The sequence below is a fragment of the Tauraco erythrolophus genome, chromosome 24 (assembly GCF_009769465.1).
Source record: "Tauraco erythrolophus isolate bTauEry1 chromosome 24, bTauEry1.pri, whole genome shotgun sequence".
Lineage (NCBI taxonomy): Eukaryota > Metazoa > Chordata > Aves > Musophagiformes > Musophagidae > Tauraco > Tauraco erythrolophus.
In genome coordinates, this window is record NC_141488.1 from 6,900,771 (window position 1) to 6,928,590 (window position 27,820).

Genomic DNA, 27,820 nt, shown 5'->3' on the forward strand with positions numbered 1-27,820 from the left:
TCCTTAATCACATTCACTATTATAGTCATCATGTTAGAAAAATGCAGAGATACAGGAACTTACCACAAATTGGGCTACAAAGTGTATATATGGATGTGTGTTCGTGTGTGCATATACCCACGTGTGTGTATCTCACCCACAAAGAGATAAAAAGTTACAGCTAAGAAGCTCTCCTTGTTATTACATACCACCTCCCTCCAGGCTTGGCAATCACACCATATAATCCCATTTACAAATATGTTAGCTCTTCTGTCCTGTACTTGGCACTGGAAGATTTGCATTAGAGCCTTACTGCTTTGATGATTACAAACATTATTATAATTTCCAAGCTAAAATTAATTCACGACCAGTTTACACCCATTTGTTTTCATACCAACATTTTCTGTTAACTTGAACAGTCCCTCTCCCTGTTTTGTTTTTACCTGACCTTTATGTATTTATAGGGATAATGAGATCCCCTTGCAACCCCTGTTTGCCAACTAAACCTGTGCTTTCACTCACACACTTCCCATTTCTCTGATCATTCCCCCTGCCAACCTCAAACCATTCCAGTTTGAATTTCTCCTGTGCAAAGGACTTCAGGCTACTCCAATCATTCCAATGAAGGTTCCTCAATACCTTATAGAAAGTCACATCAACTCTCTCATTCCTGCTGGAAAAATCCACTGGAGTTGTCCACATACACACTGAAGCTTTTGTGATTCATAATCCAGAAACTCCAGGGTTTTCTGATTGTTCTTTGTGAAACTAGATTTCACAAGTTTGCTTTCAAGCTAAACACTATGCGACCTTCACACCCAAACAAGCCTGAACAACCAGGATTCCTAATGCTTCCAACAGTTCCACCCCTCACCAACCACCTAAAGAACAGCAGTTACCTGCAAAAGTTCAGTTGCATAATTCCTGATGAAACCAGGAATCTTGTGCAGACCATCCATTACATGAAAATCACTCGCTCAGCTCAGAGAAGTAACAGTTATCCCAATATTCAGCCAGAATGGCCTCTTCTCAAGGGATGTAATTTTCTCCCTTCAAAACTTTCTCTTTCAGAATTGTCTCTTAATCAATTTTGACTGCTCCCTTAGCGCCGCGACTCTTCTACATAGCCATTGTCAGCATAATAATAATACCAAGCACTTATAGAGCTATTTCCATCTTCAAAGCACTTCACAAGCATTAACCAATTAATGCATATTCTTCCCGTGCTGTCTCTAGTGTGAATACCATCCTCACTGGGTTTTCCTCTGAGTCCCCTTCATGGCTTTTCAGTTGTCCCAATAACTTTTAACTGAATCCCACTGTCAGTCTCCTTCGTGATGTTTGGGCATCACGTTTCAAAGTGAGCCAGAGAAGTGCTGCATCCTACTCTGGTAACAGGAGAATGACTTTGCAACATACCACGCAAGCTTGCACGCTTTTTATCCGAAACCAAGAGCTATCCTAAGAAAAAAATGGTTTAACACATGGTTAAGGCACTAAGCTGGAACTTGGACTCATGGCAAGGCAAAGAGATTAGGTGACTCCTTTGTGCAAGATTTCATAAAACCAAAATGAGTTCATTTAAGGAACACAAGTCTCTCTTGAAAGGGAACTTCAGTGGATCGGATTTATAAACATTTTTTCTGTAACCTAAGAACTGCAGGCAGATGCCTTGTAGCCGCTACAAACACACCTGACTTTTGCAGCTCACATATCCTCTTATAAAACCCCACTGGGCAAGTATACACTTATTTAGGCATCTAAATATCCTTGCAAATCTTGCCCCAGGAGTCCAAGACTCAATGAAAACGTTCAAGATGATTCAAAAGCTTCTTAAAATTTTACTCCTATTTTCTCTCTGCACTTGTAAAACGAACACAGAGAAGATTTAACTTTTCCCCACCTTCAGTCTAGACATCTATAAAGATGACGCAGGGTAGAAGGCTGTGATTCCTGAATCTTGTGAAGCTCAGATTTTATCCATCTCCCACAAGTTTGGCATTTCACCCAGCAGCGCATCTCAGCTGGCAATGGAAATGAAAACTCAGAAAAGGGAAGCTAATTTGATGAAAAACGTTTGTACAAATGTCTGCAAACGGACTCCACTCATAAACAGCATTTCTAGTCAGTCTCATTTATAAAGGTGCTAATTATTATTTCCAAAATAAATCAAAAATTTTTTTATTTCAATTATTTTCCAGTAAAATAATATTTGCATTTAAATGGCTTATCCATTGTGCTCAAACTCATTTTCATCTCAGGTGTTAGGACTCCTTTATCTCAAAAAAGATGTAAGAAAGGTAAAGTAAGGTTCAAGGTGAAATCCACCTTACGAAATCACAGGGAAAGCCTAATTTAAAGATTTCCTCATGATAAATTTTTGTTATTAGTCTCTATTCCCCCATTATCAAATCTGTGTCATCATGGAAAGACTTAAAAGTACCTGCAATTTCATTTGCCACTATTAGTTATGAAGCTGTGTGTCCATCTATGAAGTTCAACGCTCCCTCAAGGCCAGCAAGAACAGAACTTGTCCTGAGAGATCTTTGACCCACCTACAAATCTCATCTCACTAATAATTTAGAAGGCATCAGTCCTTGAAATTCTCACAATATTAACGATTTCATGATTACTCTGATGGAGAACTGACAGTTTAAAGATAATGACACAGTGGATACAGATTCTTCTTTAGAAATAAGTCTGCCCCAAGCTCAGAGGGAGTTGCAGGCTTTTTCTTCCCCTCCCCACCTGGTTTCAGTGTCTAACTTACATCTTTACACATCATTAAGAGTAACCTGGTTATATTTTCACACATTTATAACTACATGGAAAGCACAGAAGTTACATAAATCTGCTATTTACTCTTGGTAGTTGCAGGGGGGACACCATCCCTTTTTCACACCTCGAAAAGAGACACAGAACTTCTGCAGAAGACAAAGAAAGGACTTCAAGCGTTCAGCAAAACTAGCTGTCACCACAGCAGTGACCAGAATCTTGTATCTTCAGATATAAAAAAAAAATCATCACCCTGAGTAAGCAGAGACTCCACTTACTAAAAGCTCTTCACTCTTCTACCACAATTCTCATTTCCCCGCGTTCTCTATAGAGGAACGCATTGTGTGTTTACGAGTGCTTTGAGATCTTCCAACAAAACCCTCTGCCAGGCATTTGTATCACAACAGCTTGCACTTGTATCGTCATATTTGAATTACAAACAGAGGCAAACAGAAGGCAATTACTCCTGGGAATTTTTCTTGGGATATAAATCCAATTTTTACTTGATTCTGTTAACAGCACTTTCACACTCACTTCCTTTAAGTATTGCTGCACTTGATATTTATTACCTAATGACTACTTGTCACCTTGAGCAATCAACCAAAGTCACCAGAAGTTCACAGCACACAGAAAAGTTAACAATTCACTTTGCCTAATGAAACAAATAAACAAAGACAGCCACATGCCCTAAACAATAAATAGCTACAAAAGGTTTCTAACAGATCACCTGCAGAAAAAAGTTAAACATTTTCAATTTGCATGTGAATTTCCCATATACAACAATCAAACCCCAGTTCTTCACGGAAAACTATTGGGTCTGTTTTAAGGATAAACATCCCTCTGTCTAAACTCAATCTTGGCAACTGACAGATGTTCCAATACTACAACAGACTTATTTTCACCTTGTTCTGATCCAATCTAGAAAAATTCTTGTGCTAGGTACTAATTTGCCACAACTTGTACACAAAAATTCCCACTAGCTGCAGCAGATCAATCTACTCATATGCAGAGACCAAGTCACCTCTGTAAAGCTTCTGTATCCTATGACCTCCATCTATGTCTACCTAAAAAAGAAACTCAGAACTTATTTCCGTTACCATTAACATTATGTTGTACTATTTTATTTTTCTTTCACCTCCTCCTTTCATTTAAAACCTCATTTTCACCCTTAGACATATTCTATTTAATCTTAGTTTTCAATCCCAGCAGCAGATCAATACCTTTCTTCTTCAATCTACACAGCTCTCAATCAAAGAGTTAACAAGGGGTGAATTTAATCGACTTGCAGGTTCAAATTGGGTATTTTTATTTTTTTCTTATAAAAGTCTGATTTGCTAACTGTTCTCATGGAAAAGAAGGAAAAAACTCCCCATAATAGCCCTCAATGTTAGATTCCTAAGCAAAAAGGTCATCATTTGTTCTCTAATTTAAGACTGTCACAGCACTTAGCAGGAACAGACAACAGACCCTCCCATAAAACGCTATTTTCTGGAGTGCTTTAAATCCAGTGAAATGAACTACTTCTTCCTAAGACAACTTCTCCCAGTTTGAACCAATTCAGCTGTTAATGAAGACGTAACAGCACCACGGGGCTTGCAGGGCTGTCTCATACCTCAAACTCCCCCAAGGGAAGGAAACCAGCGCTGTGTGCGCTACCAAGAGAAGGTACCTCGGTCTGTGGGACACCCATGCCAAGGGACTGGACAATCTGTCTTCACAATCAAGACCTGAGAACCTCACTCAAAAAGCCACAACAGTTTCACTGTGCTTTAGCTCCAGCCCTTAAGCACGATACTGTCCGCAGCATGGAGACTGTTCCACACAGCACTCCTTCAATAGTTTTTTTTTTAACGTATTTTCATTAAAAAATACCCTACCAAAGTACAGAAATTCCAACACAGTAGTTTTGCCATCCTTTGAAGAGCTGCATGATTTGCACACCACCACATCACAGCCTGGAGAACAGCAGCTGGAGCCCTCAGGAAAGGGAATAACCATGCAGAGGGATCATAAACAAGTGATGGATTGTCCCTCTTTGATCATCCCAGGACTGCTGCCTTCAGAGGCTGTGTGTTAACCTCAACATTAGAAATAAAGCCCCAACACTATCAGGGACAAATTCCCTATCCTTCAAACGCTTATTATTTCAGTAGGTGGACATTATTTTAATATTAACAGACTGAGTCCTCCTCCCAGTGGTGCTTAACTTTAATGAAAGCATCCCAGGACAGCTGCTGACAGATGCCCAGTGTCCACAGTCAGTGCCTAACCTTCCTCTAATGGAGACAAAACAACAATAGAGGGATATAAACAATATGCTGCAAGATGCAAGTAGCATCTTTAAAAATGGCATCAGCTTTGGAAAAGCACCAAGCTTCATTATCTTTTGAAGGAGGAGATTTCCTTTCTGGGAGGAAATACACTTTTCTTGATATTATTATTCAGTGTTTCAAATGGGAAAGGAACATTAAATTGCACTTTTGTTACAGAAGAAATTAGCTTCCATTTTCTGTACCTCCAACTTGGCTTTAACTGCTCACCAATGTCAGACCAAGTGTCTGTCTAACAAAGGACCAGACCCTCCTTTGCCTTCAACGAGAAGAGGGAAGAATCCTGCTGATAATGGAGTTACAGGAACATGAAGGAGGCAGGACTGGGGAACAGCATGAGACCCAGAACATCCTTACATTTCCAAACTGCAAGACCAGCTTTTCTGCAAGAAGCTTAAATTGCCAGCTAGCATTGCTCACTGCAGCTAGAACAGAGTGCTCCTCACAAGCAATGACATCCCAAGAGTTTGGGAGCACACACAGAGGTAACAAATGCAAACTTGTGATTAAAAGGCAACTCAGACATTAAGGAAATCCACTCATTCTGCTCTTTTCAAGCAATAAGCTCTACCTCAGGCCCTCTGGCTCCAAAAGCCATGATGTAGATGCTGTTAAAAAAAATTTCAAACTCTGCTTTCACTAGTTTAACTAAAAGTTGCTCAACTGCTGGTAAGTAACATGCACCATAATTAGGAAACAAATTCTTTAGCAAACAAGTTCTCTATTTCATCTTTGCTACAGGTTAAAATCTGAAGGTCCAGACCATCCCTTCTGCCAACACCTTGCCCTTGATAAAGACCAGTATCCAACTCCTGATGCTTCTGGCAAACTCTTAAGTCTGCTACAAGTCTCCTACCTCCCCATCTACATCGCAGTACCCTGTGCTTTGAAAAGCTGCGCTGCAGTCTTTTTGCTAAAAGGCACAGACGTGAATATGAAGACATAAAAACTGTGTAAGTGATACAGCACAAATTACAGGAGTTGAGCAACCTGTGAGAATCCTTGCTGGAACAGAAACTGCATTTGATTATATTTCTGACCTTTATTTTGCCATGAGTACTTTACTACTTGAAGTTCAGTTGCAGACTGACAACTTTCACCTCAACGTCATTCACAATTAATCCCAAATTGTACACGAAATGGTTGAATTCACTCCATGCAATCAAGGGAGAGAACCAAGAGCATAAGACTTGTGCAGCTAATCAACCTAGTGCAATTTGTATCTGCTGAAAGCTTTTCACAAACATCCTAAGATCTCTCTGCAGAATAAATCTGTAAATCATTTTAGGATTTTGCAAATTCTACTTATCCCCATTTTACAGATGGGGAAGTGAAATGGAATGACTAAGGCTCACACCCTCAAGGATTTGAGAGTGCCAACAGCCACAGAAAACAGCAAGAACTGGGCTTTAAATGACTTCTGCAAGTCAACAAGAGTGCAAGTAACAGAAGAGCACTGAACCAGAAAATCCCCAGTTGTAGTTAATTCTCTAGCTGTGATTGACTCATCTTTCTTGTCCACCTCAGTACTTCTTGCACCAGGCACTGAAGGGGCCAGGGTTATCCAGCTGTGCCCACGGTTTGGTGAAACGGCCTGTTGGTCTGCATCCCACTAAAGTGACCACTGAGAAGCAGCTAAATTCTTTACACTGTAAGAAACATAGGTGGCACTAAGACACATGGATGAAATCCAAATGAAGCCATTTCATTAGGACAGAGTAGACTTAACATTCCAGAGACCTAATGCAAGCCAGAGCCCAAAAGAACCAATCTCCTCTTTTGTTGTAAAGTGTTCTGGATAAAGACACCTTTATTTTATACTCATTGTTGGTTTATCTGCCTTGAAACAGGAACTGCAGACATTTTGATAAATGGATAGAGAAATTGCTCTGTTTCAGAGTAACTACTGTAAAATGCCTTCACATCCGACAGCACAGATACAGTTCAGACCTCATCTGCAGAGAGAAAGCATCTCAAAAACATCTCAGAAGCAACACCATGGCATTTCTGTGCTGCTGTTAAGCACGTAGTAACACACAGGAGTGAGAAGATCTAGAGTGTGTTCCCAGCTCTGCTAGCAACCTGCTGCATGACCTTGGGCAAGTCTTTCTGCATCTGGCTCTGCCTCCAACCTTCCCTGCACTTCGAGCAAAACAGACTGCTCCTGCCCAGTGCCTTCTCTCCTAGGGTTAGTAACGAAGCAGGAGCAGCAGTGCCTCCTTACAAAGAGGGAAGGAGAAAAAAAAAGTTTGCCAGCAGGATATAGGATGCTGTTAACTTCCTTCTGGTTACAGATGGAAAGAGCTGCCTTGAGGTCACCAAGGACTACTGAGGAGGAAGCCCAAGTCTTCACAATCCTCCAACGCTCAATTTCCAATACTTGTTGATAGTTTAGGTCATACATTCTTGCCTCTGTCTGTTTACACCACAGTAAACACGTAAGGACCGCTGCACATGAAGCTGCCTAGTGCACCACACCATAAATACACACCAATACCACCTGCTGCACAGGTGTTTCTTCAAGTCATGTTCCTCCTCTTCCAATTCTCTAAGTACCTGCTTCCCCCAAACCAGGGCCATCAGTTCATTTCCAAGTAGATTTTTGCAGTCAATAACAGGGAAGGATTTTTTTAATTACTCCCCTATCACAAGTCTCCCTGGCAACCACAGCTGCTTCAGGTCTCTTAGTTGCAAGACCCTTCTCCTCTTCTAGTGAAAGTCTCAGATCACCAGATCTCCCTACTCCACCATTATTTTGATCTCTTGGAAACAACTAGCCCCAGCAGGACTCTGACACAGTCCCAGTTCTCTTTCCATCCAGCAGACAACAGTCATGTGCACACAAAAAACAGGCAGTTTATTACTACACTGGTGATGCCTGTACCTTGTAAGGACGGAAAAATTACTGCAAGGGACTGAACCAGGGAATGCACCTGACTGGGAAGGAAGAACGAACATCATACTGTTCACTGCAAAGTCACATTGAAAAAGGGGGAGAAAAAACACCCCAAAAAACTCTTCTCCACTTTCATGCAAGGGAGATACAAAAGAAATTACATACAAGCAAGCTCCCTGCAGCACACTGTCTCCATTCTGGCTGGCTGTGTCCATGGCAGCAGCAAAGAGACTGAAACAGAGTTAATTTGATTTCTTTAATCAATGGGATTTTCCCAATTCACATTAACCACTATCAGATCAGTCTGCCACTGCATAGCATGGCAGCAGCACATATATTTTGCAGATTACTGCACTGCATCATGTTTATTGCAAGCAAAGAACATGGATTTCCATAATTGCACTGTACTTCACTCCTCCAGAAACACTGTGTAAACACAGAAACTGTGGGTGCTACGAGCACTTGTTTTGTCTCCATATCTCCATTTCATTGAAAGCAACACGAGTGCTTACTTTGAGGAGGAGGCACTGGCACCACGGGCAGCCTCAGAAATAACCTTGTAGTTGCACTGAAAGCAGCTCACGAAAAGTAGCTTCATGCTCCTTTGCAGAGAATTGAGAAACAAAACAGGAAACGATATCTTGTGGTTAAGGCTGGGTGTGATGTGTTTGCAGCTCCGCCACAAACCCCCATACAACCTCGTGCAAGTTACTCCACAGAGCAAGTTGCTTTCCACGGAAGAAGTGGCTCTGGGGCAGAGCTCTGCCCGTCTCTCCACCCCTGGGCACAGAGAAGAGTAGTGGTACACCATGGCACCGCTCCTTCCAAAGCACCAGGGTAGAAAAGTGTGGTGGAAAAGGACTTGTACACAGCTGCTGTGGCCTGGCACTTGCAGAAGATACCCAACCAAGCAACAGCAGTGTTTTCCCTGCCACTTCCAGAGCCCCCTCGATACTCCAGATTTACCACTGAGAGAGGTTAAGAGTGCTTTATTAGGAAAGCCCTTTAATTCCATGTTTGCCTGTACTCTGAAAGAGGTTACCAAAGGTACTGGATGTATCACACAAGCTTCACTGGCTGGACTTATGCACTGTAATATCTCGGTGACAAATATTAAGTGCACCTATTGGAGTTCTCAATAAATATATTCCAGGGAAACATTTCACTAAGCAGCAATATACAGACTTCATTAAAATACTGAGCGAGACAATAAACCCCAGTAAACACAGGATTGATGAGGTCATCTCTGTGCCTATGGCCAGTCTTTCTGGGTAAAGAAAAAAATTACAGGGTTTTAAATCCCTTTAAAGCCTCATGCTGGTAACCTGCCCACCATTCCTCTGCACCCACCGAGGTGGTATCTGGATATTAGATCCAACAGATGTCATTATGTTCCCTCTGACATTTTTGGCTGCTGGACATGTCAAACAGACAACTCAATGCTGGACTTACCAACTCAAGCAGGACGGAATCGTTGTTACTCATTAATTTCTTTTTTGCAGCCCTTAAGTCTTACTTTCCCCTTCCATTTGAATTTGATATTGTTTCTGTTGGGCAAAAGGCTAATTCAAATCTATGCCTAATTTATGGTATTTCTGAAAGTCTCAATGCCTAGAAACATGGAAGATAGTAAACAAGTATCATTTAAAATCCACTCAGCTAAATATAGCTTACTTATAATTTCACTAAAGCCTATGAAAAATTACCCTAGCCCTGTGTCTCAGGATACTTTCGATAAAAATGTAGTTTTAGTGAGACTTCTGTTGTAATACTATAGGCACGAAGATACCTACCGCAGCTTTCTCCCCAAAATCTTTATACCAGCTGTATCCATACAATATGCCTCAAGTATGCATTGCAGTCAAAGTTCAGAAGGTTCACTGCAGAGTTAACAAAAAGAACTCAAGTCCAAATCCAGAGCTGATCTAGGCAGAGAACGATGCATCCTTTCCATCTCCAAACAGGGTCTCGGTATCAGAAAACCAGCTCAGGGTTTAGCTGCACCTGACGAAGCAGCACAGCCATGAGACTCACCCTTCAGCCCCCTCTCCACAAGTGCTCTATTGCTATGGCTGGATGTTACACCATCAGTGTCATGGAAGTTTGGCTGTCTGACCTTCCCCCAAACCTGTCTAACCCTCAACATCACCACCACAACTTCCTCTGGTCAAGACCCACGCCAAATTTAAGTAGGAGTTTGCAGGGGGGTGCAGGAGGCATCAGCAGGAACACAAACACAGCTGCAAAATCTGGCATTTCACAAACAACTGGTCTCTCAGGAACCAGAACAAGGCAGCAAGTGCCACACAGTAATTCAGCCATTGCAAATCCCTGGAGCACAGGTGGAGGTGGTTAACAGCAAACTGTGCAAGGCAGGAAAAAAGAATTATTCTTCACTTGTCCCTGAAAGTAAATTAATAAGGCAGTCAGTTCTGCATAAGAAGACACATTCTCTATAGTGGGAATACCACAAAAAAATCACCTGAGCAACACCTCAACTACACCCTGAGCCCTAAACCACCTCAGCAAAAATCATACCCACTAGAATGTATGGTAGGTCATCTGGATCACGTTCCCCACACCCATTTTGACATGCACCTTCTTTTGACACCAGCTCCGAGACAACTGGAAGGCAGCCACCGAGGATCACCTGAACAGACATCCACCTCTGTACCACTGCAGGCTGGCTCAGCTGGGAACCATCAACCAGCTGAATGCAAAATTTCCCTAGGAGGTACCTGACATGACAGAGACCAAGCTCAGCAGCAAGGAAAGATGAGCTTGGCTGTTCTTCAGCAGCATTGAGAGGTCATGACAAAAAAAACCACACAAAGCGACAGGTAATGAACAATTGTACAGCAGAAGCAAGCCTCTTGTACCCCAAATGATGAACTCATTAATCAATACAAAGAACAAGACAACAGAGGCAAAACTGCTTGCCTATGGTCCCCACAGCATGAACTGGGACCCAAACATCCAAGGCTTGGAAGCAGAGTCCTAGCTACTGCACAGCAGCCTTCCCAGCAAGGACTGCTCTCCCCATACCCTTCCCTACCCCTCACACACTTCCATGGAGGAAATTATGCTGAATTTACATGTTCTTCACTGAGAACTCACAGGTGTGCACACCAGTGTGAGGAGGTAAGAAAGTACATTCACTGCACCCCAGCCAAACCTGAGGGCTTCACAGTGGCCCAGTCTCATATATACAGGTGTGTGGAGAGAGAAGGATTGGACCCTGTTCCTGCCCACCTGAGGATCACCAGTGTTACCCCACTGTGAAGTGCTGAAAATCTATGGACTGGTTCACACTTCTCCCAGTCACAAGAGCAAGGAGGCCAGTACAGCAGCTTGACACCTTCTGCGTTCCCAACCTCTCTGAATACCAAGAAGCCAGCCTGATCCCAAGGAAAAGAGCTTTACTCTCTAAACACCTGCACCATCTAAACATTTGCTATAAATTACTCCTTTCCAGTAACAAAAGGCAATAGCAAGACATGAATGAGTACACGGAAATCATTCATTCCATTCAGCACCAATATCTCCACTGCTTCAGCACTGATAGTAGGACTCAGATCAAAATGATATGCTCAGCTATTGCCATAAAATACTCTAGTTTCACCATGCCATAATCAAATGTAAACAAGCTGGTGACTATTTACTTCCTTCCCTCCTTAAAAAAAAAACTATCCACCACTTCAGAGTTAATATCTCATACCCTTATCCCTTTAAAAAAAGCCAACACCATACACCACTGAAATCACTGAGCATTTCATACTGAAGTTCTTTCCCTGGCAGAGTAAGTGCCCCTGAATCACTCTTTATCCTGTGGAGATTTAAGACAACAAAATAAAAGGATGATTTACAACATAAATATATACACATACATCAAAATTCGTAAACAGCTTCCCGTTCCTCCACTCTTCAGAGGAAGAACCTGCCAAAAGCTATTTTCCATCAAGAAAAAAGATAACTACAATGAGTTTAAATTGATTAAGACCACATTTCAAGCCAGTGCATCTTTCCATGACCCAGTATAAAAGAAGATGCTGACCAGTAAAGCACAGTGTGTAAATAACAGTATCGAGACCTCCTTTATAATAGGCCTTCACAAGAAATTGCATATGTGCACACCCATAAACACCTGGCCAGTATGTACCCCAAATGCATCTCCTAGTGCTGACATGTAGCTCATTACCCAGAAGGGAACAGGAAAGAACACTGTTCCCATTACCACTCGTTTTGACAATCAAGAAACACGACTTCAGAATCATCACACACACCGTATTTCTTGGAGGCCATGCATGGATCACCATCAGCTCACAGCCAAAGACAAATTCAGTGCCCTCTGCAAATCCTGGGGCTCTGTCAAGTCATTACTGCACCCTCACAACTAAAAGGGGAAAATATACAAACCACTTCCTCTCCCCCCATCCTACACATACACAATAAACTTCAACATATCACAAAACACCATCTTCCCTACAGCTCTGTGCACAAACAGAGGCTGTATTATCCTGCCTCCAGCCACAGCAGCACCTGAGTACCTGCTTTGTGCCATTTTTCAGGAGGACATTACTGGGCAGCAGGACTACTGACACAGCACTGCTGATGTGATGTGAGGGTCTCTCTCCCTTTTTATTTTCAAGGCAGCCAGAACTACTAACTGATAGTTTTTCATATACAGCTCTACTGCCACTCTATGGGTACTCCTGGTTATTACTACCTACACAAACCCTAGGAACAGGCGAGGTTAGAACTGAAGCCTCTTAGGAACTTTGTTCTACTGACATCCCTTATTTGCTCAGCGAAGGTACTAGAAGTCTCAGCCCAGACTAAAATTACTTTCTGGGATTAGACCCTAAAACCACCAGGGAACTCCGCAAAGGGTGGGTGTAGTCACTCCATATACATTCACCATTTTCTGGATATCCAGCAGTAAGCCACTGATTTCAAAGTTGGCATCTCGCTTTGACAGAAAGATCATTACTGGGATTTCAGAATTTGTTTCAAAAGGGGAGCTACTGACCACTGCCTCTAGCCCTGATGCAAATAAAACACATCTAAAATGAGGTCTAAAACACTTTGGCAGATCTTCTGCTCACAAATAAAAACAGCATAGAGCACCAGCCTCTGGGTGAAGGATCCAGAACAGACAGCACTAAGTGCAGAGAGAAGGGAGCTCAGGGCCTGAGGACAAAGGATGATATACTGAACAAGCAGGTACAGAGAGAAGCCTGGAAGATTGAGAATGAACAAGCTTGAGGCAGCTTAGAACAAGGAAAGAGATGTAAACCCCAAATATAGTAAATCATGTATTTTGGTACCTCTACATCAGCCTACTTGTACCACAAAAGCACAACAGAAGCTGCTGGAATGGTTCTCTTGTGTACAGGCTAAACAGCCTTGCTAAAGAAGGAAAAATATTCACTAAAATAAACATTCATCCTTAATCAGGACTTGTAGGTTGATTGGGTGGTGTTATACCCTTCCCTAATAAATATTTCCAGTTAGCAAAACTCTCCAGGTCCCCTGCAAGAGTACTCATGAGGAGCAGTTAATAACCATTCTGGATCTCCTTAGGGAAAATCTGCCTTAAAGGGTTGCATTCCAGATAAAGTTTTCAAAACAAAAAACCAACCCAACACCCAAGCAGCTTTCATACACATCAACACACAAACACACATTCCTGTAGCCTCCGATACAGCAGACAAGGCAAACGTTCCCTACAAACTCTTGGAAATCGGGGCACTGCTCAGTGTTGAAAGAAGACATTGCCAAACACTCAACTCTCCCACTCTTCCCCCTCCTACACACACATAAGGACAGTCCCTAAATATTTGCTGCTCATACCAGAAATAAACTTCATCCTTCGATATGCTTTTGCTACAAGGGCAGTTACAGAAACTAGAGAGGAGACGTATGACTTGAATTTGGTGAGACTTTGCTTCTTTCGCTACCTTTCAAGTCAATGAACGCTTATTTCCCAAAAAAAAACCATGATGCTGAGGCCAAAGAGCTCATCCAAGAGATACTCCTCCTGCCTTTCAAGTTGATTAAGAGAAAAGTGCTTCCATCTTCATGCAAGGCATCCTACATCTATTTTACCAGCTACAGGCAAACATTGGGGTAGTGAAATGATGAATTAAGATGCAAGGGAATGAGGGGGGGAAACAGTGATGGCATTTTTCACAAGTCATCTTGCATATCATAAAGCAACTGTGCACAAACGATTTGACCCAGAGAAGGGGAATGAGATCAAAGCCACCTTTTATTATTCCATCACTTAAAATTGTTGCTCCCAAGGGATACAGAGGGGAAACTATCTTGTGCAAAGCTACAAAGGTCTGAAGAAAATATACTCCCTATGGAATACTACAGGGAAACATGTGCTGACACACAAGTGCATGCACACATACACAGTGTCATGCCCCCTCTCCCCCCGAAGAGGATTAACAATGGTCCTCTGATGTAAGGAAGAGGAAGAAAAATAGTCCTAAAGTTGCCAGCTTTCTCCATTCCACTTACCAGTCACCGAGACAGCCAGCAGCCCCACGGAGAGCAGCAGCACCCGGCTCCAGGAGCTCACTTCCACCGTCATCAGAGCAAAGATCCCCAATTTTCCCCAGTTCCTTCCAAAGCCGCAGCTGCATCCCGGCTTGTCCCATCCCAAGGAAGGTTGCATGTCAAAGGGCAGCAGGAATGGGGCGTTCTGGGGGTTGGTGGTTGTTGTTGGGTTTGCCCCCCTTTTTCTTCCCCTTTGCGATTGGGATAGTCCTCGGCTCGGCTGGATGAAGAGGAAAGCAAAGAGAAGGGGGGAAAAGCAGGTCAGGCTTGTGATTTTTTTTTAATTATTATTATTTTTTCAGCTCAGAACAAAAAAAAAAATCCCACCGCATGGAAGGCTCTGAGCTTCTGCAGCTGGAATGAACCAAGTGTGGCAGCAGCTCGGGGAGAGGAGATGCAAGGAGAGGAGAGGAGGGCTGGCTCGTCCCTCCCGGTGGCTGTCTCAGAGCCAGCTCCTCGGCATCAGCAGCACACAGTCCCCAGGGATTTATACTTTTTTATTAGCCAGTTGATTAATCGTTCCCATATCTTTGTTCTCTCCTCTCCGCTAAATGCTGGAGAGGGCACGGGTGTCGTGGCGAGGGGCTGCCGTGCAGCCCCCGAATAGATCTGCCTCGGTTTTGCTTCCCCAACCCAGCACAATCCTCCCACCAGCACCCACCCACCACAAATCACGCTTTAGGGCTGTATTTATTTGTAATGCACACCACAGGTTTCCCCATATAGGAGTTAAGTCCCCCCAGCCCCCCATTTTGCACGGAGCACAGTATAGCATGCATACGTGCACACACACGCAGCATCTCTGCTATTGAGACATCTGCCAGGGCAATGCAGCCCCCCCGGCACCCCCCCTCTCCTGCCTCTGTAAACAACTTGATGATATTGACACAAATTTTGTGATGAAGCAAATTTTGTTACAAACACAAGAGAGATCACAAAGGAGCCACCCCCCACCCCCCCCCCCCAAGTCTGCGACTTGTCCTCGCAGCCTGGATCCCAGCACTGGAGCAGCACCCCGGCACTGGGGGGGACTGGTTCCGGAGGTATTTGGGAGGGGGGAAACGAACTGTGCCCCTCCACCGAGGCACACCCGGCTGCGGGGCTGCTGCCCCTTCGCAGGGCTGGTGAGTGGTATTTCTCCACCACCATCACCCTCCCCCTTTTTTTTCCCCCCAACATCTATTAGGACATTCGTCCCTGTAGCCGCATGCAAGATGGGGAAAAAATGCAGCCTGTTAAAGCCACATTCAGGAACTTAATTATTTTGGTAATGATGCTCAGATCTAGGGACAAGAAAAATAACTCGAACGTGCCACCAAAGCTTAAAAAAAAAAAAAACAAAAACCACCACTCTCGGGTACGCTCCCCCCTTCCCGATAAGAACCTGCTCCCACGTTTCCCTTTCGGACCGACAGCCGAGGAGCAGCCCCTCTCCCAAAAGCACCGCTCTCGCCGTGCAGAGAAGGGGGCATTTACCACCCCGACATCCCCCTCTCCAGCCCTACCCCACACGCATCCACTTTTTTTTTCCCCTCCTTCCTTTTTCCCCCCCCTCCTGGCTCCCCCGAGGGACGCCGAGACGGCGCAGCCCCCCCCCCCCCGGACCCGCCGCCGCGGCACCCCCGGTGCCTCCAGCCAGGGCGGGCGGCTCCGCTCGCCGCCCATCCCCCTGCCCGAGTGTTTTGCATTTGCTGCAGTTTCTTGCTGCAAAACCCCCTTCTTCAGTCTTGTTCCGGTTGCCTTGAATGAGCTTATTTGACAGCTAAAAAACAAATTATATCGAGGGCTTGCAAATCTGTCCCTCCACCCCGCACATCCATCCTCTTTCTCACTCACTTTCCCCGCGTCCCCTCTCTGCATTTCAATCCTTCCACTGCCCACATCGGGAGCCGATGCCAAGAGCCGAGGCAACCAGGGCTGTGACATGAAAGAGTCGCTTTATGTCTGTTTAAACTGCAGTGTCCTATTCAAACAGACCTTATTGTTCAAAGGCACAGATCCAAACACAAAGGGCTCGGAGAACAGGGTACCACCACACTGCACCGCTCCATACCTCGGGTTTCCCTTACACAGCCAGCCATCCGCCTCAAGAATCCCCCCACCCCAAAACTTCATTCATCCCGAGATGTGACTTGGTTGCCGCACGCCAGCAGGGTACGGGCTGAGCCAAAGTCAGCCAGCCCTGCACCGAGAACAATCCACAGGCATAATAAACTCATTGAGGAGATACAATCCCACTTTATTCCCGGTTAATAAAATTATATCTACTTCAAATCAAGGGTTTCCTCCCAAGTAAGCTTCCTTCTCAAAGCAAAGGGGTCTAACACTAAAAAAAATAAACTGCATTTATTTGCTAAATGGACAAGACCACCGAACACAGCAGAAGCCATCAGTGCAATCAGCTTCTTCAATTAAAACCCACCTCTAACAAGGAGGCCTGTGCTGGTTCTGGTTAACAGCCCATTTCTAGCCCTTACCACTCACTTCACTTCCCACTTTGCAGAATTACCTCTCTACTAACAGAGCAATCCTGTCCTCAGTGCAAGCACCCACCAGGAGCCAATCCTGCCCGGCACTGCCACCCGCACCCAGCACCAGGCTGCCCACAGCCCATTGCCATCAGGCTCACCACCTTCCACCTTCTCTGCAGGTATTTAGCCCACTTTTTTATATTCCATTTATCCCACAGTACCTCAACCCTCCCTGCCAAAACAGTCTGGTCTGTTTTGCGATTCCTCCAAATAAAATAAACAGCAGCAATTGCAACATGCTCAAGTTTCTGTTTAATCCATGGAGCCCAGAACAATTCACAGGTATGAACCGAGTCCTCACAACAGCTTCCTGAAAGAAGAGAGACTCAGACAAAAAATGAGGGACTAGAAGTGCCAAAACCCAGTTTTTCCTCTAGTTTTGACACAAAGTCACATCCACAGGGCTCTTCTCTCTCCCACACACATCATGCTCTAAAGAACACGGACAGGACCCTGGCTCACAAATAGAACCACTCTGGTAATATGCATTCACACTAGGAGCAAGGTCAGGTTCCCTAAAATTTGAAGTACAATTAGTCATTTGAGGGGGGAACATGACTCAAAACATCTTACTAAATGCCACACTATTTCATTTATTCTTTCTTAACCACATATTACCATTAGGAGGAAAGAGCATTTATCCAGGCATAACCATGAGTTAAGAGATAGCTATGAATAATATCTCTATTAACAAGAAACTGCAGTCACTATTTAACTTAGGAGAATCCAGTTTATCTGAAAGGAGATAAGTACAGAGCCAAGATTTTAGTGTACAGTGTAATGATTTTGGTAGCAAAGAATTCAATACACAGCTGTTGCATCTGAAGGTGTGCGCTTATCTTTTGTATTTAAAAAATACTTTGCCTTGTATTTTCACACCGAGATCAAGTTTTATATCCCAGCACCCAAAGTGCCACAGAGGATGTTGAAAACAAACAGCACCCAAAGCAAAAATCCTGTAGTCCTGATGCTGAGAAATCTGGAAGCTCCAAAACTGAGAACAAGTTCTTTTTCCATGGCAGTGGAAGGGCTTATAAGGTGGCTAAAGATATTCTCCCCCTCCATCACAGAGGGGCAGAAGTGCCACTGTGCTTTTGGAAACATGGAAAGTTATGGAAGCTCATGTCTAGAAATGCTGCAGTACTAGCAGCCCCAGGGGCCTGGCTAACCTGGGTGGCACAGGCTCAAAGATGTTCCCAGTAGGAACAGAAGGCAGTCAAGCAGAAAAAAGGTTCTGCTAATGAGAGATATAAGTCAAAATTAGTCCCTCCTCCACTCATCTCTTGATAGAGCAGACTTGCTGTCAAGGATGGATCTAGAGTGGGCTGTGCAGAGTTTCAGGGACACAAACTGCTCGAGCGGGGATGAATTGTGTTACTAAATGGGTAATGGATGCCCTCAGACAGGGGATGCTGCTCCTTCTCTTGGGGCTGTGGCAAAATAAAAGTAAAAGCTGAAGCTGGAACACCCCTCCTGCCTGCACTGCTTCCATCACAACGCCCCTGCTCTTCTTGTGTCAGTAGAAAGATGAGGGACTGAGGGCAAGAGAAGGGAAAAGGACCAGAGGGTCCTCCGTGCACTCCACAGGGCTCAGCCACCTGCAGGCACACGAGAAGTGACACGGAGCTGAGGTACAGGGAGGAAGGGACAGCAGAACATTGAAGACTGAAGTTTAGAGATACATGCCAGGAATCACTTACAACCATGTGAAAGGACACAGCACTGCCACTTCCATTTCTGCTGCTGGAAGGCCAGTGGACATCTCCAGCTGTTGCCCCTCCCTGACAGTTGCCAGGACCCAAGGTTCCACGATTGCCATGGCTCTCCAGTACCAACCAACTGCCAGTACCAACAAACTGCCACTCCCAACAGAGCGTTGCAGATGCAGAGAGGCTGAAAGATGCTCCCTGGTACGAATAAGTTTTCAGCTCCAACAGTACCACCTGAGGGTCTGTTCCCTCTAGGACCTTTCCCAAGGCACATCTGGATCCACAACACCACTCCGCAGGACGGCTTGGACAAGGCCTGCCACGAGATCTGGAAACGTGTTCAACGACTCCCCAGAGAGCTGCAGCCCCCATCGTTGGTGCCACCAGTGCCGCCTGCACTCTGCTCGGAGCTGCCAGGAACCCTTCAGAGAGATGGCATCAACTGCCAGAGCAAGTAAGTGATCCTACGTGTTGCCCAAACGCCAGGAAAAAAGGCTGCTGCTTTCCTTTCCAAACTGGATTTTTGTAACCTGTTGAAACGAAAGCCTGGGCACAGGGCGCCTCGACTGCTGTCTGACAGCCTCCTAATGAGGCAAATTATTCTCACTTTTTCCACTATAACCAGTTTTCTTTGGAAAAAGTGTGTCCCATGAAATCTGACTACTTCAAATTCTGAAGCACCACAAGCAGCTGCTGCATTCGCTTCCCCACAACATTTAAAGAAAAACAACCACACGCACATCAAAATATTTACAGGAAGAAGTGAAAGCAGCATTCAAAGGAGCAAAATCGAAAATTAAAGTGTTATAAGGAAGCAACTGTAAACAGCTGATCTTTACAAAGAAAAGCTACGTTTAGCACAGAAATATTTATGCCAAATGATGTTTCACAGGACAAATAATAGTAAGAGAGGGAAGTATGCTCTTCAGATTAATAGGATAGTATTTACTGTGTGCCTCTGAAGCAGAAAGAGTAAAATTTATAAATCCAGCCAACAATCAGCAAGCATTAGCACATGTCCAGTTCTTAAAGTGCAAACAAAACATCACGCAAACCTGGCCCACCTTGCTTGGTACATGAAAGAGCATAAACAGCTATTTCATCTTTAAAAAAGTAACTTCACAGATAGGAAATAGGTAATTTTTACAGATGAAGACATGGAGGCACAGGGGGGGAAGTTCCTAACGCTATGTCAGATAGAAATCTAGGAATTGTATCTTGGAGTGCTGGCTCCTTTCCTTTCTCCTCCGTATCCTAGGTAAGTCAATCTTCAGACTGGAGAATAAACACAGTGAGAGGGAAACCAGGTAAATCAAGAACAACCAGTAAAGCCCAGGGAGTTGCCTATAGTGGTAGGTTATATTATACAGGTGAAATATCTATACAATTAGCCACATATTTTGCTCCTGTCAGTTGCTAAGAAGTGTGAGGAAAGGCAGCATTACACAAACCAGTGAAAAACTCTAAAATACTTGATCTTTAGTAATATATTTTACTCTTAAAGGAATATAGATCTGGTCTTTAGCAAGAAGTCTACTGCAGCAAGGCCAGCAGCCAGCACAACTTCTAGCCCACTCAACCTGCGGTTACCCTGGAGCCAGTGCAACCAGGCAGAGACAGCAGATCAAAATAGCTTTTGTTTTGCTACTTTACTACGAGGTTGCAAACTTTAAGACCCCCACAAAGGCGGCAGTGGCCAAGGCACAATCAGAAGGACCCGAGACAGACTCAGCAATTCCAGCTTAGATGAAATTAAAATGACAGCAGAGTCCAGCAGCTAAAGCATTACCCTTGGTTTCAGAATAATGATCCTCTACCCATTGTTCATCTGCTGATGCAGAGTTGAGTGACCTTTGGCAACTCATCCAGCCACTTCTCTCAGCAATGTTTTCCTGTAATTAGCTAGCAGGCTCTTCAGGACAGAAGTACCCTCTGTACACACACTTGTACAGCAGAGTACTTCGATCATCAGTTGCTCAAAGACCCCAGAGTCGTTGAACCTTCCAACAATAGCCAAACTCAAGTGCAAAACCCAAATTACTGTACAGAGCTCAATGAACTGCTTTAAAATGGAAACAACTCAAGTGAAACAGCCCTAAGTCAGGTTTCTATCTTCGAAGTGGAAGCTCCCACGCCCTTCCTTAGCTACCTCTATTACTCCCAAAAGACATCTAGAAAGACAGATTATGAAAAATCTTTCGGTATATAGAAACTGTCAATAAAGGTGTTACCCAATTCATCAGCTGCAATAGCGTTAGCGGCCAAAGATTGCACCACATGTGACCTTGCTCAATTTAGCAATCCTTAATTATTTTAAAATATTGACTTATGCAAATTGCTAGTATGCTCATATTAAAACACATCTGGATCTTTTGAACAACCAACAACAAATTTCACCTTCCTGGTTTCGTTCTGGAGAATTTGGATACAGAAGAATAAGTTATTGAGAACACCCAGAGCAGGTGGTGACAGGAGGAACCTCTTTTGTTGAGCTTATGTCACTACTTACCAACATAAAGGAGCTTACAATCTTCCATGGGAAGAGGACAAAGCTTCATAGGCAAGTCTCAGAGTTAGGAACATGACATGCTCATTTGCATCTTCAAACATACTCAAACCTGGACTCCACTAACCTCGTGTTTAAGTCCAAGAGAGACAAGCAGCATAGCTGCCACCTCCACTGTGAGTCTCTTCAAGTCCCATCAGGGTACCAATGCCAACAGGTTGTACAAAGCAGTAAGAGGGGACTGGAAAAATACAAGATTTGAGTAAGCAGTTGCAGAATCAGGTCTGCAGCCTGGGAAGCTGCCAGAGATAGGCATCCCACTGAAAGATGGGGCAAAAAGTTGCATGAAATAAGCTGTACTCAGAAATAGCCTAACAATTTTCTATTTTCGTATCCACAGTATAAACCTGTTGAGGTTTTTGTTAAAGAGATATCCATGTTCTTTAAAAATAGGAGGGAAGCAGCATTCTACTAATTATAGTGATCCTATGATTAGAGATAATTAGATACATTTACAATTTAGAATTTCCTAATTTTAGCTGTTTATGAACAATATAGGTATCTATATAGTACACACACAGAGCTTCAGCCTTTCCCTCAAGCTGAGAAGAGTGTATCGATAATACATCAAGTTATCAAACACAGTTGTATGTGGAAGAGCAAACTGGAATTTAAATTGGTGTTTTGAGCAGGTAACCACACTGGGCACTAATTGGTGTTTTGAGCAGGTAACCATTATAGGCACTTAGGTGTGCCTTGAAAGAACACAAAATTGTTCAGCTTTGACAGCAGTCCTACTGCAAGGTCCCAGAGGACTTTGTGGGGTGCATTACAAAGCATCTCTGCACCCCCCAGAGTAAACCATCTGACACTTATCTCCCAATATGAAAGATGCTTCATGAGCTACAAATACTACACCACTCAGCTCTTTTAAAGCCTTACAGGTGATAACTGACTTGTGATCACAGATAAGCCCAAGCCCAAGGAAATTCAGGCCTCTACCTTGCAAAGATTTAAGGATCCACTGAGCCCTGAAGGTTGAAATCATGCAAAAGTGGAGCCTGGAGAACAAACAAGGTTTCTCCTATTAGGGACCCTGGGATACAAGGCATACAAACCGGAAAACTCTCTTCATATCCAGAACCACAGGTTAAATTTACTGTCTTCTGACAGTCGACATGAAAACCACCTCTGGGCTTAGCTGTGTAACCAAAGTAAGGTGTTCCCACTTCACAAACTATTCTGACAGTAACTTCAATGATTACCAGCTGCTCTAACACTATGGCACAGGGAGCCATTCAGCTCTTCCCCATGGAAAGCCTAACTCAGCTCAAAGCATGTTTAACTCAGTCACACCCACTGAGTGTGGTGTGACTGAGTTTTAACTCAAACCCACCCACGTTTGACAAAACTCAGATTTTGTTTACAATCAAAATATATTTCGACCCACAAATATTTTTAAGCATATGTTCTAGAATCATTCGTTGCACATCTGTAATGCTGTCATCCAACTTGGCTTCAGTTATTCCTGGATAGATGCATTAAGTAAATTAAGATTTTTTGGGGGTTCCCCCCCTTTTATGTGTCTTTTTTGAACAGAACAGTGTCAAAGACAAAATGTTATTCTTGGTAAGAAGGAATACTTGAGTCTTACATAGAACACTAATGAGGTAGAAATGTAAGGTTTAGGAGGAGTCAAGAGATGTAGCTCAATTTTAAGTCAAACCTCCTTAACAGCAGCCCTATTCCATTCTCTTACAGCAGCTACTTGCTAGATGAACCAGAGGGACTCGAAAGCATCTACAGAGCAGTGATTGGAAACAGAGAAAGGGAGATGAAATTAAGAGCTCTCTGTGACATTCATCTTTCTGCTAAATCCGTCATCACCAGCTTTCTGCATCCAGCAAAATCCCACAAGAATTCCAAGGGGCTGGAGGATGGCAGCACGACAGGTGCTCGCAGCACAGAGGGCAGCAAGCTGGAGGTGCCACTGCTGCTGGAACACGCAGGCACTGCCAAAGGCACAGGGAATCAGGTAACGGCTGAGGAGATGAAGGTAGTGAAGGAGTTCACGCAGAACAGCACGTTCAGCTCTGCCAAGAGCAGTACAGCTCTGTCATCAACAGCAGCAGCAGAAAGTCAAGCCACAGGACAGAAGCAGGAGCTCCCATCATCTGCCAAGACCTCCTCCAAAGCTGGTTCTGATGCAGTCACAAAGAATGCAGGTATGGATCTAGACATGGTCCTTGAACATCAGCTGGGAGTCACGGGAAAACTAACACAAAGCAGATGGCAGGAGCTGGTCAGGCATCACTGCAACATTTACTCAATGGTGATGTCTCTTCAAGCCTTGTGTAAGAGACTGAAAACTACCCAACTGATCTTTTCCATTCAAAAATTCTCATTTTATAGGGTGCTGGCATCTCCCTCCTCTCTAACTAGCACCTATCCAACATCCTTCTGACATGCTGAAATAGAGTAGATAGAGGACGGTCATGACCATGGAGATTTATATATTTGGTCAGTATTTTCTAGAAGCTAGGTCTTTGGGGTTTTTTTGGTAACATCATGATTTCTGAGTTCCCAGTGTGAGACGTTTAAGAGATCCTGATTTCCAGAGAGTATTAATAACTACGTTAGTTGAAGCATCTTAGAACAAAAACAACAGCGCATGTCCAGATCTACTCTAAGCTTCTGGACTAGATTTATCAGTCTGGAGACTTAAGATACAATCAACTGATTCTCTCTTGTAATTCCCTTATCTCAGTTTTGAACTTTGGGCAAAGGTTCTTGTTCTATTCTTACAGTTTCATTCAGTTTTACGGCTCAGGCAATTAGCTTTATTCCAGGTCATGTGGGTCAGAGTTTAATGGCCCTTCCAGCGAATTCGAACTGCTAATTGCTGAATTTGGGTCACTGTTGCAGAACTACAGCCTGCAAAAGTAACATATCTTAAACAGATTTTGCTTACAGGCAAAGTATGTCCTCTTAATTGCAGTGTTCCACAGATTAATGAAGAGAACACATGTTTATTAGTATCTTTAACCTTGTTTTGTTTTACAGTAGCTACTGTGACATCAGACAAAAACAACGTTAAATACAATGGAAGTACTCCAGGATTTTCTACTGCTTTAATGACCACAGCATCGAATCAGCCAGTGGGGCAGAGTTTGAGCTTCCCTCCATTCTCCACCTTTCCCAACTATGCAAACTTTCCACAGTTTCAGGTAACATAAACTAGACCTACATTTTGTAAGTAGAGCACCCCCAGGCCTGTATTGACAGACTCAGGGCACTACCTGATGCTATTTTGACAGCTGCTTTCTGATTTGTAGGGTAGGGTAAGCAACCAGATTGCTATCCTACTACAATAGGTTACATTAAGTGGCTTTGGGTCATAAACAAAGCTTTAACAGCAGATGCAATGGCATCCTCTGAGATGGTTGTGATGGTATCAAAGGATGATGGATTATTGACACACATACTGAATGCTGACATCTCTCAGCCATCATTAGTTTCTATTTTTATCTTGTATTTACAAATGATTTTACCTTGCATTTACAAATGTTTTGACATAATAATTCATTACAGATATTTCATGTGATTGCCTTGTTTACAGACTGGGATACTGCTTGCTTAGTCCACTGAAACACAACCTCATACCAAAGTGAAAAAGCCAACTATGCTTAAGCAGCAGCCCAAGTTGAAAGAAATGAAAAAACAAATACTGGGAATGCCATGTAGCCATGGCTTCCTATGGGCTATGCTCCCCTGGTTCCCTTTGATTCCACTAAAAAAAAAAAAACCACCCATGAAAAACACACCAGAAGAAACTCAGGTTCTCTGGTAGGACTTGGTTCATCCTACAAGCTGTCAAAACGCTGTCACCAGCCTGTTGTAAGAGACAGAGGGGTGGAGACACATGACCCAGAGCACACGTGTTTGGTCAGACTGAGCCCACTCGCAAGTCTGTAGTCCAAGAATTTTCCCTTTTTCCATTAAGCCAATGATTAGTTACTACAACAGACACCTACTTAGCACAAGATGAGCACACAGTCCAGCCACCTTTCAGCAGTCCACAGGGAACTGAATTTTTCTCTAACAAATACACTTATCTCTATTTGGGTTTTTTTGAGCATAGCATTCCCCTAAAAAGCTTGCACAAAAGTAATAATGGATCAACTCAGACTATTTTAAAAATCATGCCTTACATACTTTTAACAGGGTCCATATCAGAGAGCAAGGATCCCGTACCAGCACGCTCCGCACCCCTACTTTGGATCCTATTCAAGACAGGTGCGTTTAAATGGTTATGAACATGCTTTCATCTGCAGAACAGATGCTGAGGACAATAGACTAGTCAGAGCAGTTTGTCACGTGCCAAGATTGACACTGGTGCCACAGAAAAAATAGACTTGGGGACAAGATGCTGAACTGGTGTAAGTTAATACAGTTTGCTGGAGCACTGTGTGCTCCAGATAGTCCAAGAGATGGCCTTGAGTCTCTAACTGAAAGCATTTCTTGCTTATGCTCTAGTTTTACATAAAACTGGGAAAGACCATTCTGAAAAAAATATTTGACAACTCCAGTTACCATTTGTAGGGATACTGCCTTGTCAGTATTCCTGTCCTCCTCCCCCTCCTTTTTTTTTTTTTAATGTATGCTGTTTCTTTTTCCTCCCCAGGTAGCTCCACACAACCCGCAGGTTTTCCAGCCACCTTACACTCTGATGTTTAACTACATTGCTCTGGTCCAGCCTGGTTATCCATACCAGCAGATGATCCCACCTACACTATCCAGCAACATCCCAGATCTACCCCCGTGGCAGGCGATGGGACACATGATCCATTCCCTCCCTCCTACAGGTATGGGATGCAGATTTACCTTCCATTTTTTCAGTACTTCAGGGAGTTTGTTAGTTGCTGTAAAAACCTGCACAGAGCTAAAGATTTAATCAGCGATTGGGTTTCCCAGTTACATTCTCACCAAATTCTAAATCTGAAAAAAAGACAAGATTTGCTATAGGGTCTAAATTCTAAAATAATTTTGATACAAAACTTGAGTAATTAGATTTGGGTGAATGAAGCTGAAACACTGCTATAGGAGATGCCACCTTTAACTTCCAGTCAATGTTATGGATAAAAAGTATGAACACGTAACTTCACAAGAAGTAAACGCTTCAACATGATAGAAACCAAAATATTTTGACAGTGTCAGAACAAAATTAAAGGATTTATTTTGATACCTTTCTATAAAAACTGTAATTAAAAATCAACATATTCCAAAGGTCTGGCAAAATAATCTCTGGAGTTCACGTTCTAGATATCATCTTCTGTTAAATGCTTATGGGATGGACAGGAACAGCACACACTTCTCCCCTAGATCACCTTCCCAGAAAGCATATTGCATGTCAAAAAGAAAGCAGATAAATGCTTCTAAGAGCTCCATTATTAGGAAGAAAGAAGAAGTAATTTGGAAGTTAGATGTAATCTTCTGAGGCTTGACTAAATTTAATTTTCTGTTTTAGGTTTAGTTCTGCATCTGGAGGAGCTGTGACAACTAGCCTCAAATACTTTTCCAGGGAAAGCTACGTAAAATTCTAAGTGAACTCAGTTTTCCTGTCCTAGTATTCAGATAAAAATCTGCTGTCTATATTAAGTCCTAGGCTCCTATAAAGGACTTCATGTTTTCCCCAAAGTGGATATTTCCATCTAAAATAATCCATATGATTTATATGGTAAGAAACAGCTGCATGACAATTCATCTGAAATATTTTTTTTAAGATGATAGAATAAGAAGGGACTTTTTTTGTTTTGGAAGATGAAGACAAATAATAAAAATGCTTTATTTGTGACAAATGCCTGAGCTGCTTAGAATTGAATGCTGGTGTAATAAAGATGGTTGATAGCAAAGAGTCTTGGCTGCACATTTCAGAGATAATAACTTTAGTTGTATACTCAAAGTGAGATTAAACACAAATATGTTCAATAGCTGGGTGGTGCAGCTCCGTGCACGACACATTCTTGTCTTATATCAAACTCTATTGTTAATCCAGATGGTAATCTGACTCTTACTATGAAAGAATATCAAGCCATAAAGCTTGTAAGGAGAATCCTGTTTAACTATATTCCCTTGCTTATTTAACTCAGGAGTTCAAGGCTCTAACTTTTGACAATGAGCCTTTGCCTCTGCAAAACTGCTCCTGCTTCCCCTGGAGCCTGCCCTGCCACTGCAAAACTGCAGGATGATGGCTGGATGCTGTGTTTTGGCCAGTTTGCTGGGTCAGAAGTAGAGGAGTGATTAGATGGGATTCTACAGCCTGCATGATACACGTCAGAACAAATTACCACTAAAGTCTCTCCTAGCCTTAAAACTAGCAAATAAGGTCTTGGTCACAAAGATCTGACAGTTTCCAATCATCCAGCCCTACACCCAGTATGCAAAGTCAGCCTGCTCTTAAATTCAAGGAGGCATATTTATACTTTGCTTAAGAAAGATATCGCACCCATACAAGTCAAGATGTGAAG

General features: G+C 43.2%; 2 protein-coding genes across 2 annotated transcripts in view; one reads left to right on the forward strand and one right to left on the reverse strand.

Annotated features, from left to right (window-relative positions):
• Positions 1-14,665, reverse strand: part of CSMD2 (CUB and Sushi multiple domains 2) — a 287,646-nt gene extending 272,981 nt beyond the window's left edge. Inside the window, exon 1 of the mRNA XM_086626228.1 lies at positions 14,509-14,665. Within this exon, the coding sequence (XP_086482354.1) occupies positions 14,509-14,665 (157 nt within the window). The remainder of the gene's footprint in view (positions 1-14,508) is intronic.
• A 4,313-nt stretch (positions 14,666-18,978) lies between these two features.
• C24H1orf94 (chromosome 24 C1orf94 homolog) lies at positions 18,979-26,896 on the forward strand. Its single transcript, XM_086625906.1, has 6 exons — positions 18,979-19,241; positions 23,055-23,518; positions 24,357-24,520; positions 25,518-25,589; positions 25,978-26,117; positions 26,821-26,896. The coding sequence occupies exons 1-6, from the start codon at positions 18,979-18,981 to the stop codon at positions 26,894-26,896; spliced, it is 1,179 nt and encodes a 392-aa protein (XP_086482032.1).
• Positions 26,897-27,820: the final 924 nt, after the last annotated feature.